The sequence below is a fragment of the Saccostrea cucullata genome, unplaced genomic scaffold (assembly GCF_032062105.1).
Source record: "Saccostrea cucullata isolate Sc308-1 unplaced genomic scaffold, CSIRO_AGI_Scuc_v1 ctg463, whole genome shotgun sequence".
NCBI classification, from domain to species: domain Eukaryota; kingdom Metazoa; phylum Mollusca; class Bivalvia; order Ostreida; family Ostreidae; genus Saccostrea; species Saccostrea cuccullata.
The window spans coordinates 236,268-255,022 of NW_026925517.1; the positions used below are offsets into that span (position 1 = coordinate 236,268).

At 32.8% G+C, this 18,755-nt stretch overlaps 2 protein-coding genes across 3 annotated transcripts in view; both read left to right on the forward strand.

Annotated features, from left to right (window-relative positions):
- The window catches only part of LOC134269074 (cysteine and tyrosine-rich protein 1-like), a 32,464-nt gene extending 27,555 nt beyond the window's left edge, over window positions 1-4,909 (forward strand). Inside the window, exon 4 of the mRNA XM_062751293.1 lies at window positions 4,659-4,909. Within this exon, the coding sequence (XP_062607277.1) occupies window positions 4,659-4,894 (236 nt within the window). The 3' untranslated portion in view covers window positions 4,895-4,909. The remainder of the gene's footprint in view (window positions 1-4,658) is intronic.
- LOC134269073 (uncharacterized) overlaps window positions 1-18,755 on the forward strand; it is a 30,649-nt gene that overhangs the window by 3,658 nt on the left and 8,236 nt on the right. Inside the window, exon 1 of one of the 2 annotated variants that reach the window (XM_062751292.1) lies at window positions 18,615-18,629. The exons of the other annotated variant lie outside the window; for it this stretch is intronic. The gene's annotated coding sequence lies outside the window, so the exon portion shown is untranslated. Of the gene's footprint in view, window positions 1-18,614; window positions 18,630-18,755 lie in introns of those variants that run through there. 2 annotated transcript variants of the gene reach the window in all.

Consider the following 18,755-nt stretch of genomic DNA (forward strand, 5'->3'; position numbering starts at 1 on the left):
ACGATACGATAGGATACACGCACGATTGAACACGATAGAATTGTAAAGAATAACGATGCGGGTACTAGTGGAGCCTAATTTATCCGGACGCTTTGGTTTCTTGTCAATTTGTCCGGATATGTGAAGCGTCTGAATATCTGAATTACCAGTTAAACAAATCAAAATAACGTTAAAAAAATTCCGTTCCGAAGAAAAGTCGTCCGGATATTGAAGCATCCGGATATCTGAAGGTCCACTGTATAGTGTTTCATGAAGGATATTATACACTTAAAAGAAGCTCGAGAATATTTTCTGATTCGGAAGAAGAAGATGTGCCACTTCGTTTACCTTAGCATTGTGCTAGTAACAAGCAAAAATCAATCCAGTATATGCATAAGTCGTCCTGATTCTAAAGGAGGGTACGATTAGAACTAATTTAAATCTATGCAAAATTGAAACAACACTAAGAAAGGATGATAACAATTTTTACTATGAAATATTGGGAGCAGTCTGAGGCCTTTTACAATATAAGTTTGAACTTTTATTGTCATCCGTCCCTACTTCCTGGGGTCTTGATTTTAACAATTATGCATCAACATCATACCTAAGGATGTTTTCATATGAACATGAACTTTGCTGTACTTAAAGGGTTTTCCTTAGGTAAAACTTATCGTCCCGCTCTACCCCCGAGATAATGATTTGAACAAACTTGAATCTACACTACCTTAGGATGCTTGAATAAAGTTACCATTAATCATAATTTGGCTGCTTTTGAGAAGAGGATTTTTCCTATGTATTACTATGTAAGACTCTCATCCTCCATTGTGGCCCCGCCCTACCCACGGGGATCAGGATTTGAATAAACCTGAATCAATACTACTTGGAAATGTTTCCACAAAGGTTATATCTTTCCTGTCCCAGTGGTTCTTGAGAAAAACTTTAAAGGATGCCATTAATTTTTCACCAATTTTTAAATAACTGCCCTTGGAATGGGGTGTGGCTCTTCAATTAAACAAATATGAATCACCTTTACCAAAGGATACTTTGTAGCAGTTTGGCTGAAATAGGTCCAATATTTCCTGATAAGAAGCTGAACATGTAAAACGTTTACAGAAAGACAGACGCACTGACGGACACCGAACAACATCTTATCCGAAAAAGTCAAATAAGCCTTCGGCTCAATTAAGCTAAAAATGCTAGCCTCAGGATCTTGTTATTTCATCCTCAAATCGATACTTTATAACGTATTTTAGCTAACATACACCATACAAAGGACGGAAATATTTGTTTTTTGATTGAAGACAATTTTATGATTTCGGCGCCTGTTCTCTTCTTCTAACTTTAAGTCAAGCACGAGTCTTGTAATAAATGAATAGAATTGTAACGTGTATTTCTTGTTGCAGAAATCATCTTCAAAAGTTAGAAAACTTAATACGTGGTGTTTTATTCTCTAAAGCAAATACAGGCAAGAATGTATATATGTATACTTTCTCTTTCTTTGTTTTATCATGATTGTTACATGTTTTTTTTTTTGAGTGGAATTTTGAACTTGATTACTTTTGATCTCTCTGTGTTTCACTATAACGCTCTTCCCTTGCTCTTATTTATTACAAAAAAAATGAATAAATAATTTATAGCATCACGTGTAGAATGAAGTAAACTAAAACAAACACAAGTGGTATAACAAAATGATAAATTATATTTTATGTTTGCTTGCAGACCTCTGGCTTATCAGATATACTGTAATTAAAAGTATTTTCTTATTTTGCAGCCATTAATTTAAAATTTTTTTTTATTTATTTATAAGGATCTACAATGAAAATTGACCTTGACAAATGCACCAGAAGTACAGATTGCAAAATCAAAACTATCTCGGACAAAACGAAAAAGGATTCATTGCTTCTCTGTTTAAAGATACTAGATACAGATACTTGTTACAAATCAAACTGTTCCATTAAAGAACGACATAAGAGAGGAATAGATACCATAGTAGACACTAATAAGACTAGTGATCAGATAAAAAAAAAATCTAAAAGATGTCGATCTGTCCTGTAACTTTGAAAAAGCTGGGGACAGATACGAAGAAGACAAACCTGTTAACCTGAGGCGCCAAAATGAATCCAGTCATGTAAATGTCAGCACGAATAATGAAAGCATTAAGGGTACATCGACACTGGAGAAAGGATGGATATATAATTCACAATCTAAAGAAGGTATGTTTCTGAAAGTAAATAAGATACCGTTGATTTATTTTGCTTGATAAACACAATTTAAAAAAATATATATTTTATAAATTATAAAAATAATAATTGGAAAATTGTTCATTCACAGTGTATAAAGATTTAGGAGCTAGTTAATGATTAGAAACACGGCAAAATATCATTATGACTCATGTGCATAATTGTAACAACACAGATCCTTATCTGTTTTTAAGTATTTGTCCAATGCTTCTAAATTATTTGTAATCAATAATGTATAACAGTAACTGTTGATCACAATTATAAAGACTGTTTCAAAAGAAATTTGGAATTTTAAAGCAATGATAAGATAGCGATCACGTAATAGTGTCAGTACAGATTCATCTCTTTAGGGAGAGGGCTAAAATAGGCTGCGCCTGCTGCCCAATCCTATTCACGACAACATCTGTGAATAAAATATTGTTTAAATAAAAAAAAATCTCTTTACGTTAACTAAGCAATGAATCCAGTGTTTTACAATGTAATGAAAATGTATTTCGTGTAAAGTAGACCAAATTATATTCAATTTCAAACATTTAATTACAATTATAGCTTTATTATTAGACTTGGAATGGTGACCCGTGCACCCCAAAATTTTAATTCAAAATTTATTTATCACTTTATAATTATCATTTGTATTTTGGAAAATTCCGCAAAAATTCGGAATGCTTTTACATTATGAGGTTGACAAAAGTTATAACTTCTAACCTACAAAATTTCAGAGTTTAGAAATGGCTAAGAATTCGAGGTTAAAATCTATTAAGTCATGATCGGCATTGATCGAAAAAGGACTTTTCGGAAAAGGTGGAGCAGAGAGTAGTGATGAAATTCTGCGTAGACATCGGGAAAACATCAAAAGAGACCCATAAATGCTGTAAACAGTCGGTAAGAAATAGTAAAGGAGGTCGTTCTTAAGTATTTAAGTGGAATATAAAATTTTCGGAACGAAGGAACAGTTCACAGGATGCCATGCTCGAAGGAAGACCATCATTCCAAGATTGCAGTGATGTAAAAAATGAATTTCGTAGCGTGACTTTGTCGTATTTCCTTCAATAAAGTCTTTTGTACGCGGAGGTTTGATGATTTGCAGGATCTGAGAACAGGAAGTATTAAATATTATTTTACATATGAAATATGAATATTTGTACACATTTTTGATGACTGATTAAAGGGACATAAGAAACGTATTGAGTTAAACGATGACTGTGTTAAGAAAATTCACATGTATTGATTTTTTGACGTCAGGTACAGTCAAGGATTTTTGTTATAGTTCTCCGGATATGAGTGTGTGTCTTTTTTTGTATCTATTAAACATATAACTGTTATTTATTTTTTTTAATTTCATACCTTTAAAACGTGTCTGCGGACGCTTAACATAGCAAACGAAATTGGAGTGATCTTTTTATAATCATGATTTGTGATTTGTACATGTAGTACTTGTACATGTGGAGCGATAGCCGGGATGGTGATAAGCTGCCTGATTGGTATTGCAGTTTTGATAGCCGTAATCGTAGTTTGCTGTAACATCATGAACAAAAACAGAGGCACGGCGGGATGGGTTGTTATCTTAAAAACGGCTCAAATAACGTCACAGTTGTGAACTCATCCAATCAGAATCCTTATACAGGTAAATAGATAACCGTTTTCATCACATTGGAATCCTCATACAGGTAAATAAATAACCATGTTACATCACATCAGAATCCTTTAACTACTAAGTGCTCAGATAACCGTTTTACATTACATCAGAATCCTTTTACAGGTGCTCAGTTAACCGTGTTACAACTCGAAATACATTTACAGGTGCAGGTTGAACCGTATTTCATGTCATCAGAATCCTTTCACAGGTGCAAGGGTTAACTGTTATAAATATCATACTAGAATCCGTTTACAGGACTACAGAAATCAGATTTTCCAGTTAATGAATGTTTTATGTATGAATGCAATACTTAAAAAAAATTACAATTTCGGTTTGAAACGCTTGAAGATAATGAAATTGTTCAATTAATAAACTAATAATATGATTTTGTAGTATTTCAATGGACGCATGTATATTTGAATTTAATGTATAATTTATGAATGTTTGAAATTTTTACATTAGAACTACAATGCTATGTTATAAATAGGAAAAAGGATTTCTTAACAAAGAAAGATAAACTTTTAAAGAAAGAAATCGGTAAAACAATGAAAACAAAATCAAAGTTAACCGTGATACATCATTATCCCAGAAAGATAAATCATTAAAGAAAGAAATCGGTAAAACCATTAAAACAAAATTATGTCTGATTTAAAAAATCTATTGCTAAGGAATATTTGATTTATTATGCATTGATAACTAATGTCCTGATAAACAGATATTTATATGCCTTAAGTTCCTTCAAAGTTAAGTTAACCAATAAAACAGAACATTGAAAATAGATTTTGATTGCTTTTTTTATTCAGGTTATTCAGGTGGTCCTATTCAACCCCCAGGATACGCCCAATCTACTTATTTCTCAGGACCTGGACCCGTGGACCGGCCTATCCCCCGCGGGACCGTCACAGTACCCACCTCCTCCTCCTCCTCCGTCCTATACCCAGCCAGGCACCGACTCTTATTCACAAAAGTATTGATTCCGAAGCCCAAGCATTGGTGCTATAACACGAATGTCTGTGATATAATCTATAATGTTGGTTAACTTCAAAGCTTTTGAAGTATGTCCTAGCATAAAAAAATTAAGATTTAATATCGGGATTGATATTATCGTTGTGAGTTCTTGTGAATTTGCCTTTTTTTAAATTTTAGAAATAAAAAGAATATTATAGTTTATCATAATTACCTATTTATATTTGTTATTTTGTGTTTATCTATTTTGAAGTATATGCGGTAAATATATGCCTGTGAACTAAAATCACATCTCTATTAACTTATATTATATAAAACTAACTACACTTATATATGTCTTAATAATTATTTCAGTAGTAAAAGATAGGTTGAGTCATATACAATTCTGGTACTTATAAAATGAATTAGAACTCTATTTCAATGGGTTTAGTAGATATTCTATCTACTCAATCTTTGAAATTGGAATATTTCATACAGTTTAAGCAAAAGTTCCTTTTGGACATACCTTAAACCATTTTAATGTTACTGTATAATTTTTTAAAGGTTGAATGATTCTTAATTATAAATTATATGTAAAATTACAAATAAGTCACAACCATTTAAAAATTTAATAGATTCTTCCACGTAATAGGAAACTTTCGTGCATATTAATGTATAAATTTAATTTGGTAAGTTTTGGGGGTTTTTTTCAAGTGTGTAATATTTCATATATCAAAAACATCATTTTTATTAGTAATAAAAATTACATACATGTACCAGTTCATTAAACTCTTATGATAAACAAGGTAAAATTCAGACAGTGATCAAATCTAACAATTATTAAAGACAATGGAAAATTTTGAACTGAGCATAATACACTGTGACATCTAGTGCCTAGGAGGAGTAAGGGTTGACGAATTAATTCGGCCTTGAACCCTGTTCATAAGGTTAAAAAACTAACCTTTAAGAAAAAAATAAAATAATGGTCTTATAATAGATATGAAACGTTCAGTCGAAATAATACGTTACGACAGGTTTTATTTGCGAACAACATCGTTGAATATAATTTTTTTATAGGATGACTTTCAAGTAGGCTGTAAAAATCCCTCTCACTTGAACATATTTTTTAGTAACTGCCTCGGTGAAAAATTATTTGGACCCATAACCTATTCTTGTGTATAATCTACACCATTCATAAGATCAATTAAGAAACACCTGCTCCTCCATGAGAAACAAACCTCCAATATGGCTGGGGTTTTCTTGGGGGGGGGGGCTTAGTTTAAACACCGTATTTTTGTTCTCCGAGTAGAATGCCGAAATTAAATTTTCTTATACTCATTTGTTTTATTGCTTCTAAATTTACGTTCTTCATATTCATTAGCTTAACATATGTATTTGTGATAGTGTAATGTCGCCTAATTCACTATGTAAAAAAAATCTCGGCGAGATCCAACTTGGTGTATTTTCCGGCGCAGTTTTGACAACGGTACTATTGAAATGGACTTGTGACGACGTGTAGCATTCACTTTGGTGCTTTACCGAACACAAAGAAACACAACAATGCACAGATATAAATAGATTTTATATACTTTAATGAATATGCAAATGATAGAAATGTTTAATGTTTGTTCAGAGGCGTAGGCGACTCGGCAATGCGAAATTCGATGGACGCACCTCTATATATTGGATATGATCCCTTACAAATCCAAGAAAACCATTGTCAACCGAGGCGCAGTCGAGGTTGACAATTGTGTTTGAGTGTAAAATTTTTTAGATGTTACACTTAACTACATGCAATATCTATTATATTATAATAAATGTTTATATAACAGTGAACCGTGCGCGCATAAATTCTCCGCAGTCGCTATTTTTTTAGGTCACCTGAGTAACTCAGGTGACCTATTGCTATCCGTTTTCGTCCGTCGTCCGTCGGGCGTCGTGTGTCGTGTGTTAACATTTGAACATTTTCAGCTTCTTCTCTGAAACCACTGAACCAATTTCAACCAAATTTGGTATACAGCATCAATGGGTTAAGGGGAACAAAAATTGTGAATTTCATGGTCCCCGCCCCCCTGAGGCCTGAGGGGTGTGGCCAAAACCACTAAAATTAATGAAATCTTTAAAAATCTTCTTCTTTACTCCTGGACATCAAGCAGGCAAACTATTGGCATGAATGTAATGAGCATTGAGTCCTCTACCAAAATTGTGAAATTCATGGCCCCAGGGTCAGGGGTTCTAGTGCTAGGGCGGGGCTCTATAGATTATATAGTGAAAATGCATTATTTCTTTGAAAATCTTCTTCTCTGTTCCTGGGTATTAAATACACTAACTAAGCACATAGTTATGATGAGCAAGAGTGCCTCTTCCAGATTTGTGAATTTCATGGCCCCAGGGTCAGGGGTTCTGGTGTTAGGGCGGGGCTCTATAGATTATATAGTGAAAATGCATTATTTCTTTGAAAATCTTCTTCTCTGCTCCTGGGTATTAAATACACTAACTAAGCACATAGTTATTATGAGCAAGATTGTATTTTCCAAAATTGTGAATTTTATGGCCCCAGGGTCAGGGGTTCTGGTGTTAGGGTGGGGCTATTGATTATATAGTGAAAATACATGAATTCTCTGAAAATCTTCTTCTCTGCTCCTGAGTATTAAATAAACTATCTAAGTGCATAGTTATGATGAGCAAGAATGTCTTTTCCAAAATTGTGAATTTTACAGCCCCAGGGTCAGGGGTTCTGATGTTAGGGCGGGGCTTTATTGATTATATAGTGAAAATACATTAAATCTTTGAAATTTTCTTCTCTGCTCCAGGGTATTAAGCAGATGAATTACCTATATAGTTATGATGGACAAGGGCTCTAATCTTCCAGAATTGTGAATTTCAAGGCCCCAGGGTCAGGGGTACCATAGAGAGAGAGAGGGGGGGGGGGCTGTACTTATATACTGAAAATGAATGAATGGTTTGAAATCTGCTCCTTAGTATTAATCAAATATCAAGGCCTAAGGGTCAGGGGTTCATGTGTGGTAGGGGCACTACTTATTATTGCTGAATATAAATGATTAGTTGAAATGCATTTTTTGTTCCCTTACCCTGCGTATGGGTATTAAGTAAACAAACTAAGCAACTGCTAAGTGTATTGTTATGATGATCAATGGTGCCTCTTTCAAAATTGTGAATGCCATAGTATCTGGCTTAAAACATGAATCAAATTCAATCACTAGAAAGTTGTTGCATAATGCTCAGGTGACCTATAAGGCCCATGGGCCTCTTGTTTCGGAATATCACCCGTCGTCAAGCAATGTTGACTGTTGCTACGCTGGAGGGCGTGGTTTCATTATTCAGCGGGTAATAGTGTTTTTTTTTTTAACAAATGTTTCTAGACCAATCAGATTCTACTTATTTACATGAAAGTATAATATTATAAGTTAATGCTCTAATTTAGTGTTTGTAGTGTATCTTAGTATCTAAATATTGCAATGTCAAAACAGTTTTCTCTCTTAAATCTGATAATTGCGTTAAAAAGCAATCTTAAGATAAAAAATATTAAAATAAAACACATCTTTATGAAAAAGGAAAATTTGATGCCTAAAAAATAAACAGATTTTATTTGAATTTCTTTAGACATGTTATATTCGATGTTAAAATAAAATTATTGAAGTGAAAAAAATCAATCTTGATATAAAACTAATATACCAGGTATTTGTCGTGTTTCTTTTTAACGTAATAATCGATAACCTTTATTATCAAGATGACATAAGAAGCCCTTTATATATAATTTCCGATATTGATAGGTAGTGAACATATTTCACGATAGTCTCTTCTCTGGGAAAACACTTCTTCATGTATCCCCCTAACACTGTGTAAATGTGAAAATGGCACTATTTATACCAATAATAATTCTTTGGGAAATATGGTTTGTCTATCTTGTATTGTCAGATAATTAATGATTTTTATGATAGAAATATCTTAAGTATACCTTTTCTGTTTCGTTCGTCAATTTTCTGTCTTTTTTTGTTCCTCTCTGATATTTGATAAATATGAAAATAAGAACTAGACTGGGTTTAATGAGTGATTTTAAGACCATTCTCTTTGATTAATTTCCCAGTTTTCACAGCGTAAAACAAAATATTGTCGTTTAGAATATCTTGAAATGTTGCTAAAATGTTGCTAAAACTAACATGTTGTCCAAAAACTTTTAACAGTTCTGATAAAAATTTGAGCTTGATAACTGTTCAAAGTATCCACATGTAATTGTCTTCTTTACTTCATTTAATTAATGCAATTATCTTAAGTTCATAAGAAAACATACGGAGATAACGAACAGTATTCAATATCAAAAGTCCATAAAACAATACAAAAAAGGGGCAGAGCAAACACGGACTTGCAAAACATAAGAGTGCCATATCAGGTCAGGTGCCATAAAAGCTACACGAAAAAAAGATGACAAACAGAAATGCATTGAATAATAAAATCAAAACAAATAAATTAAAATGACATTAGAGCTAAATAAAAGATACTTAAGAAATAGATTATTTGGTTAAGTGGTCTAACCAACACATCAAGAGTTTATAAGTCAATCAAGGAGTTTATATATCTCAGTAGATTCGATACACAAAAGCATGCTCTTCGTATGAACAAGTTCTAAAACGAGGGTTTTCTTTTATTGACAAACAAGTTGATGAAACAAGAATATCAGCAGTCTCGTTTAAAGTCATCATTTCGATTGGTTTTAATAAGTTCTATAGTCGATACAATGACATTGCCAGAAAATACAATTTATCATTGAGTCAAAAGCTGCATGACGTTTTTCATACGAATTGTATGCAATTGTAACTGGTTAGTAGGGGATACATACTCCTTCATGGCACCTTATACCACCTTTGATGTTTGGAGGTCCGTGTTTTGTATTATTTCATGGACTTTTGATCTTGAATACTCTACGTTATTTTCATATGTTTCATATGAATTCATATGAAAAACTGTTTTCAACTCAATAGCCATACAAGTTATAGTTCTTACAATGTAGTTGTCTCTTTTTATCTATAGTCAACACAAAATAACATTTCCATTCTCAATGAAAGGGCTCAAATAATGTCGACTTATTTTCATTCAGAAGAAATACCACTGGTGTAATTTTCAAATCAACAATATAAATAGTCATATAACAATTAATAAGAATTCATATAATTATCGATCTGAAAGGGTATTTAAGGAGTTCCAAATTCAACTATAGTAGCGTATTTGAATGTACGTTACTGTCGCCGAGGCAAATATTATGCTGAATCCCCTCTGTGTAATATGCAGTTTTGATCCTCAAGTAAAAAAATTCTGATAAGTTAAACCTTGTATCATATATATTTCTTTTTATAACAAGAAATACATTTTCTTTATGATAATAAATCATTTTTATTGTGCAATGTTCCTGTCGCTTAATTCTATTTCAACCACATTACAAGCAAACGCAAAGATTACACACCTGATAGTTTTTTTTCTCCTTTATTTATTTATAGGCTAAATTTGAAATTTCAAAGGATTATTTACTCATACTTAGATGATGTAACATGAAATTGAACAATTTGAGCAACTTCTATAAATATGTTTACGGAATGAAAGACATTTTCAATCGTAGAGATAAGAAAGAAATGTACGTTACACTATATTATACTCTATATTAAGAATATATATTAAGTAGAAAATATGAGACAACTCTGAGTAAGCAACCCCTTGTTCCCTGTAAACTTGCAAAGACGTTTTGCTTAACACAATTAAAAATTATTTTTTACATGAAAAGTGGTCATTCAAAATGTACGTGACTGAAATGTACGTTAACATGAAATTCGAATTAAATGAATCTCGCACGAATTTTCATGTATTCTCATACTTTCACACACTCGAATGTGTACACAAAGGAAAGTTTCAAAGGTTGGAGGTCGGCTAAATCCCAAAATTAATGAAAAGAAATGTTTCTGCTGAGGAAAAAAAATTATATTAATGTCATTTTTATATAATATAATTTTGATACCTGTGTATATCTTTCTGAATACGAAACCTGTATGATGCATTTCTTATGATATGCAAGTTCAAATAGTATCAATATATTGCGTGTGTAACGTATGCTTGTGGAAGAGAATTGATTTTAATATTTGAAATGTACGTTACTTTTGGTAACGTACATTTTGCGTATTTTTAACTGACATTTTTTTTAAAAATTTAGTCAATGAATTGCGTTTACACGAGTGAAACAAAATTATCGTTACAATCCATTTGACAACTGACCACATAAAGGCATCTAAATGCACCCCCAAATCCTCGTAAATGTGGTAGACTGTTACCACGTGTTAGAAAATTTATTTCTAAGCGTCTTAAATTCATCTTTGGCATATATTTTGCGGTTTATTTACTTTTAATATGCGACTTTTCGTCAATATTCATTTAATTGTTGTTGATAATTTAAAACAAGGTATGCACAAGGTATGCATAGGCTTATAATTGGAAAAAAAAAACAAAAAACAAAAAAAAACAAAACACAAGACGGTCACGTACATTTCAAATACTGAAAGGCACACAATACTCAGTTTTGTTTGAATCATTGCATTTTGGATTATATTTTTCCAGATTTGCTGAAAAGCACGTAATGTTTGTGTTTTGACAAACGATGTTGCAGCATACTAAATGAATTTGTTAACAAGAGTGTCGACAGATATATTCGGAATAGATTTTGATCATTTATGTTTAGTTTCAATGGCCAAACATGAGTATTTGTTTGATCATAGCAAAATATGTCTTACTCTTATTTGTTTTTGTCTGTACCCTTGCACACAGGGTAACTAGAAGTAACTAGGCTACGGTGTCAATTTCAGCGAAACAGCACAAAAGAATGGTTGAACTGAGGTGGAGGGAACTCCCCAATAATTTGTGACGTGACATTCATGTAGTTGATGACAAATAACCTCGTTTGTTACATTATGATTTCTTATTACTGTTTTAAAACGCTTCATTGAAAAGATTTTTATGTCAATAATTGTTTTTATTTCAATATTTACTTACATATTATTACAAGTTTGAAATGTACGTTACCTACTCATATTCTGAGGCAATCGTGTCTTTATAGTGGTGATTGTGATATACAGCACAACGTGATTACATAGAGAATCTATTTTGGAATAAACTGAAACAAAACGATAAATTTTTAGATGGATTTTAAGCTTTTTATCAAACAGAAATAAATCATGAAATGTACGCTATATTTACGTAATTTTCTAAATCGACTTGAATATATGTTAAAAAAGACAGTAACTCCAAAATAGAATTTTACTACATGTACATCTTAAGTTCCAGGATCTATAGAAAATGACAAGATTCCAAACTGATCGCTCTAAACAATAAAAAGAGAAAAATTTAAAGCATATATTATAAATTTTTTTTATACATCTGGATCAAAAAGTAACCTGAGTTTTTTTAAAAGGAAAAATCAAACGCACGTTCATATGCCGAGAGAATATGTTTTGACAGAGTTGGTAGGATGTGCTGGTGTTCATATGAGATATTCCAATTGTGATTTTTAATGACTTCATTTTTTCTGTAGACCTTTTTGGACATTGCAGAAAGAGTAACGTACATTTCCAGATACATTTCTGAATAAAATCCCCCCCCCCTACTTCAACGTCTTTTCATTATTCCATGCACTAATATTTGATGAAAAGAAAACTTGTAACAAAATCTTCAGATACTTTCTTTCAAAGGTAATTGATAGAAAAATTGTTATCTTGAACTTCATTTTTTTAAAAAATCAGAGAGGCATTTGTGCTCTTATATTAAGAATGGGTGTTTCACATTCTCACCATTCATCTGCACAAAATGTCCTGTTAAAATATTCTGATTTTTATAAATATAGGAACATCCCATCACACTTACGATGGTTAAATTAAGAAAATTGTGACATTATAGCCAGAATGCAGCAGTCTTATGATAAATACAAATATATGTACGTTGTGAATTATATATTGTTGAATTTTTTAAAGAAAATTTACAAAACAAATATTTCCAACGTAAAATTAACCTTGGTCAGTGAAGTTGATCTTCTCAGAAGGTTGGTTTAAAAGCTTCTTTTCGTTTTTGGAAGATAAGGAGATTATAAAAGATGTTATTTTGAACTTGGAAGTCTGATTTTCATATTCCAGAAAGAAAAAAAAAATACAAATTCAGTCGTATAACAAATCGATATCTTTCCTTACATTTAACAAAAAGTCTTTTCTAACATAAAATTCACATTCAAGAAAAACTAGATCTTCCTGGAACTGCGATATAAATAAATTTGTAAAGTACCGTTTGATTTTGGGAGAGAAGGAAATTAATGACAAGATATTATTTAAAGCTAGGAATTCTGCATTTTTATTCCGGAAAGAAAAATAATAAGTTCAGTTGTATAAAAAAAAAATAAAAGTGTTAATCTGGAAAAAAAAACCCAGCTACAATAAGGAAGCTAATTTTAATTGTAACTGGTACAAACTCGCACAACTTCCAGTGCTAAGAGATTCGTATGACTAATACTTTTTCATCAATCGAATGTAGTTTTATGCTCATTATTTTACTGCCTTTACAACAGACGATTGTTATAGGATTGCCTTACTACTTTTATTAAAATTGCACTCTACCCTACGAGGACCAAGTATTTTAAAATATAATTTTCAAAGAAAATTGAATGAAGTTTAAAAGAAATGTTGAAAGTGTGTAAAAAAAATTCTCGAGAGGGACGTTAAACATTAATCAATCAATCAATCAATCAATCAATCAATCATCAATCAATCAATCAATCAATACTTTTCGGGAGTGAGACCGATTTAGACCGATAATGTGCTGAGTCGGTTGAAATACGATGCAACACGGGGGTCAAGGTACATTTTGGAGCATTCATAAGGGTTTCATTACCACGCCCGGGAAACAACTCTATACATGATCAAATCTTGATAATAAAAAGACGTATAATTTATATAATATATATAGAGTCTAATATAAATTGAATTATTCATATCACTGTTATTTGTAATACAGTGAGAGAATCTACACATGATCAGTAATAACACTGGAATGAACATTTGAATCACCAGTTCGTCCTTCTACCCTTACAACTGAGAATGAAACTAAGTGCTTCTGTTTTGTTTAAAATCTGCTAATGGTGCGAAAATAAAGCAAATGCATATTTTTACAAAAAACCCAATCTGTTTTGCCACGTTGCAATAAAAGAAAATTAATAATAGTTATCGTCAATATAGAGTACATACGAAATCAAACATCGACTGACTAACTTTAACAGATAAAATGTTTACTTTTTTGTAAATCAGAAGGATTAATTATTTTAGTTTTTACCCAATTTAATAACATGGAATATATGTAGATAACGTACAGTATTCGAGCTTAAAAGTTCATTTAACATTATAAATTAGGAGCGGAGCAAACAAGGACAAAAATATCAGGTGGGATCAGGTTCCATGAGGCATCCCATGCCGACTGGCCGCTTACTCTTGTCATGTTCGGGGGAAAACGTATTAAAGATTAAGTTTGATTTTCAAGGTTTTCATTGCACCTGATGCCACCTCTGATGTTTTTGGATGCCCGTCTTTCCTCTTCTATTGTTTAATGCAATGTGAACTTCTTCTATGCCATTTTTTATCACTTTATGTTATTGAACTATAGTGATCATACATTTATACATTTTCTAAGTTGCATGTCATAAAAAATTACATTTTAAATTCCTTAAATTTAGTTCTGAAGAGAGAAATTCCCACACTTCTCTTACTGAATGAGTCTGTACATACAAAAGGTTGTCATTCAACTAATCCTAAAAGATAGCTAACGTTAATTTAGGTCAGGTTATATTATTTGAAAATATATTTTTTGACATTTACTCCTCCGTAGCACCTTATCCAACCTCCGACGTTTTGGAGGTCCGTGAATGCTCTGCTCCTATTTTGTATTGTTTAAAGGACTTTTGATCTTGAATACTGTTTGTTTCATTCAAATCAAAATGACGACGAGACATTTATCTTACCATTTTTATTATCTTTAGTATTTGCACACTTGCCCCACCTAGAACACTGTAATATCCGGACCTTTATTTTAGACATTATAGAAGACTGTTATCTCATAGTTATCTATGCTGCTGAACACAAATGATTTCCGGGAATAAATATCGGAAAAGTTATAATTAATTTATAAAATGACAAATGGAAAATTTCATAGAAATAACTCCGGAAATAACAACATATAAACAAAGTAGAATATTTTAATACCGATGGATCTTTTTAAGAAAACGTCATTTGAAAATTGAAAGTGCATTTCAGAATATATATCGTCTAAATATAGAGCTCGAGTGTGGGAACCTACTAAGTGTATGACAAATAATTAAATAATAACAACTGCGTCGGTCCTGTTTTCTGAATCATGTGTTTTATGTTACTTCCCTCCAGGAAGAAGTTGTGAACGGTATAACAACTGAATTTTCTTTCTGGAAAAATGTCACTATTTCACTATTTTAGAAATGTAAAATAGCATAAATATGGATAGAATCATTTTGGGGATGTTTATGATCATAAGCCGTTCTCTGGTCTCTAAATGTTTAACTCCTTTCTCCTTATAGGTACCTGATCCCTGACCTCTTAATGTTTGTATCCTCACTCTTCACTGACCCAATCCCTGGCCTCTTAATGTTTGTATCCTCACTCTTCACTGACCTGATCCCTGACCTCTTAATGTTTGTATCCTCACTCCTCACTGACCTGATCCCTGCCCTCTTAATGTTTGTATCCTCACTCCTAACTGGCACCTGATCCCTGACCTCTTAATGTTTGTATCCTCACTCCTAACTGGCACCTGATCCCTGACCTCTTAATGTTTGTATCCTCACTCCTCACTGACCTGATCCCTAACCCCTTAATGTTTGTATCCTCACTCCTCACTGACCTGATCCCTAACCCCTTAATGTTTGTATCCTCACTCCTAACTGGCACCTGATCCCTGACCTCTTAATGTTTGTATCCTCACTCCTAACTGACCTGATCCCTGACCTCTTAATGTTTGTATCCTCACTCCTAACTGGCACCTGATCCCTGACCTCTTAATGTTTGTATCCTCACTCCTCACTGACCTGATCCCTAACCCCTTAATGTTTGTATCCTCACTCCTCACTGACCCGATCCCTAACCTCTTAATGTTTGTATCCTCACTCCTCACTGGCACCTGATCCCTAACCTCTTAATGTTTTATCCTCACTGGCACCTTATCCCTAACCTCTTAATGTTTGTATCCTCACTCCTTATCTGCACCTCATTCCTGACCTTATGATTTTTAATTTCTTACTCTTCATAGGCACCTGATCCATGGGCTCTAAATGTTTAACTCCCTCCTCCTCCTAGTTACCCCATCCCCGGACTCTTAATGATTAAATACGTACTCCTGATAGACATTTCATCCCTGACCTCAATTCCTTACTCTTCATAGGCACCTGATCCATGGGCTCTTAACTCCCTCCTCCTTATAGGTACATGTACCCCATCCCCGGACTCTTAATGATTAAATACTTACTCCTGATAGATACATCATCCCTGACCTCTTAATGTCTCATTCTTATTCCTTATAGGCACCGGATCCTTTGACTTTTGAATTCCAATTATCCGTATTTATTATCAAATACTTGTTTTGTTTTTTAGGATCAATTTCCGTTAAGTATCGTTCTTTCTGGTAGAGTCAGAGAATGCTTCTTAGTATAGCTAATAAGTCAGGAAATCTTATATACACCATATGAAGGGTTGCAGGATATTATTCACAGTTCTAAATAAGGAATGTTTATAATAGTAAAACGGAGGTCTTCTCGGTTGTCATACAAGTTATAGTTCTTAGTTGGCCCATTTCATCTGAAGTCAAAACATCATATAAAAATAGAAATATTTTCATCATTTATCTGCACAAACCTCAATGTCATATATTCCGACTTTAAAGCTGGGCTTTTCTGAAAGCAAAGTCCTAGCTATAGGCATCATGATCGACTGTCTTACTATAAATAGCACAGTAAACAAAAAACCAAACAGCGTCAAAGCAGACGCTCCCAATAAACAAAATAGTTCCATTGCGAGACGACATTCAAACAAATATTTTTAACATCCTAATCGTTGGAAAAATTAATGATCAATATTTTAGCTTGAGAATTAAATTGAAAGAGAAATTAGATATTTGCTTTATTGGGATCCAACAATTTGTGCACATACGCTGCTGAATGCATATTTTAAGCGAATTATTTTCAATAGCGAGGGCTTTTCGAAATTTTGAGGAGTTTCATGTTTCATATCGTTTTCGTCGATATAATATTAGTGGTTGATATCATAATGTTTTGATTTTTAAACAAATTAATAGTATAGTCAATTGGCATTTTAAGAAATTCAATTTATATGCATTATGCCTGACGTCGCTTGACAATGAAGATGTATCAGTGTTTTTACATGTAGTTTCCGATAAAAGTACTGTTTGTTTGATTGATTGTATATTGTTTAACGTCCCACTCGAGAATTTTTCACTCATATGGTGACTTCACCGTATGCCGGTGAAGGGCTTCAACTTTTGACCTTTACTCGGCACTCAAGGCCATTGAGCAGGGAGGGATCTTTATCGTGCTAACGCCTGCCGCTGACACGGGGCCTCGGTTTTTAAGGTCTCATCCGATGGACCCGCAACTTTCACTTCAAAGTGCCGAGCGCATGGCGAAGAGACAGTTGCTACCCATTTTAACGACTAGGTCAGTCGTGCCGAGATACGAACTCACGACCTCCCGATCACGGAGCGAGCGCTCTACCGACTGAGCTACCGTGAACGTTTGTTTGAAACTAAAAGAATGTTTCTTAAATATGTGCATTATTTTAAATATTCCAAGACTGAATTTTTGAATTATGAGAAAAAAATGCTTCTTGAATAGAAAAATTATAATATGCGAGAATATCTTGGACATCTTGTTTATTAAATTTTTAAATCATAAGTTTGGACTGTTAGTTTTAATTACTGGTATATGGGATATTGTTAATCATAATCATGCAAACTCTACCTGTTAAACATCAATGACCAGAAGAAAAAAAAATAAATGTGTACTTATTTTGGATCAGACAATATTCTCGAGCAATTAAAAACCGCCTTTCAGTTCTTTCAGTGCTTTGATTAATCTAGGATGCATGTTAAAGCAAGAAAATCGAAAAAAATAGCTAGAAGAAAGCACTATGTCCGTTGTGCATTGTCGATATCTTTCCTTACATTTAACAGAAAACCTTTTAAAGCATAAAATTTACATTCAAGAGAACTAGATTTTCCTGGAACTGCAATGTAAATATATTTATAATATACCGTTCCCTTTTGGAAGATTAGGAAATTCTAACAATATATTATTTAGAGCTAGAACATCTCCTTTTTTTAAGTCCGGAAAGCAAAATGATGAGTTAAAGTGTTTATCTTGAAAAAAAAAGAAAACAACCCTGCTACGATAAGGATGTTAGTTTTAATTGTAACTGGTACAAATTCGTACAACTTCCAATGCTAAGAGATAAGTATGATTAATACTATTTTAATCAATTGAATGTAGTTTTCTTGCTTTTTATTTCACTACTTTTGTTATAGATGATTTTATATTACCCTACAAAGACCAGGTATTATAAATGATAAATTATGTCGACGGGTCAAACGTGCCGTGTACTCCTTGTGATGTTTTTTTGGGGAAAACGTATTAAAAAATTAAATTTGATTTTTTTAAAGGTTTTCATGGCACCCGAACCCACGTCTGGTGTTTTTTAGAAGTCAGTATTTGGTCTTCTCCCGATATGTGTTGTTTATAGGTAACAGAATATGAACTTTGAGGCTGAATGCAGTTTGGTATCACCATACCTGTATATCATTGAACTATAGTGATCATACATTCATCT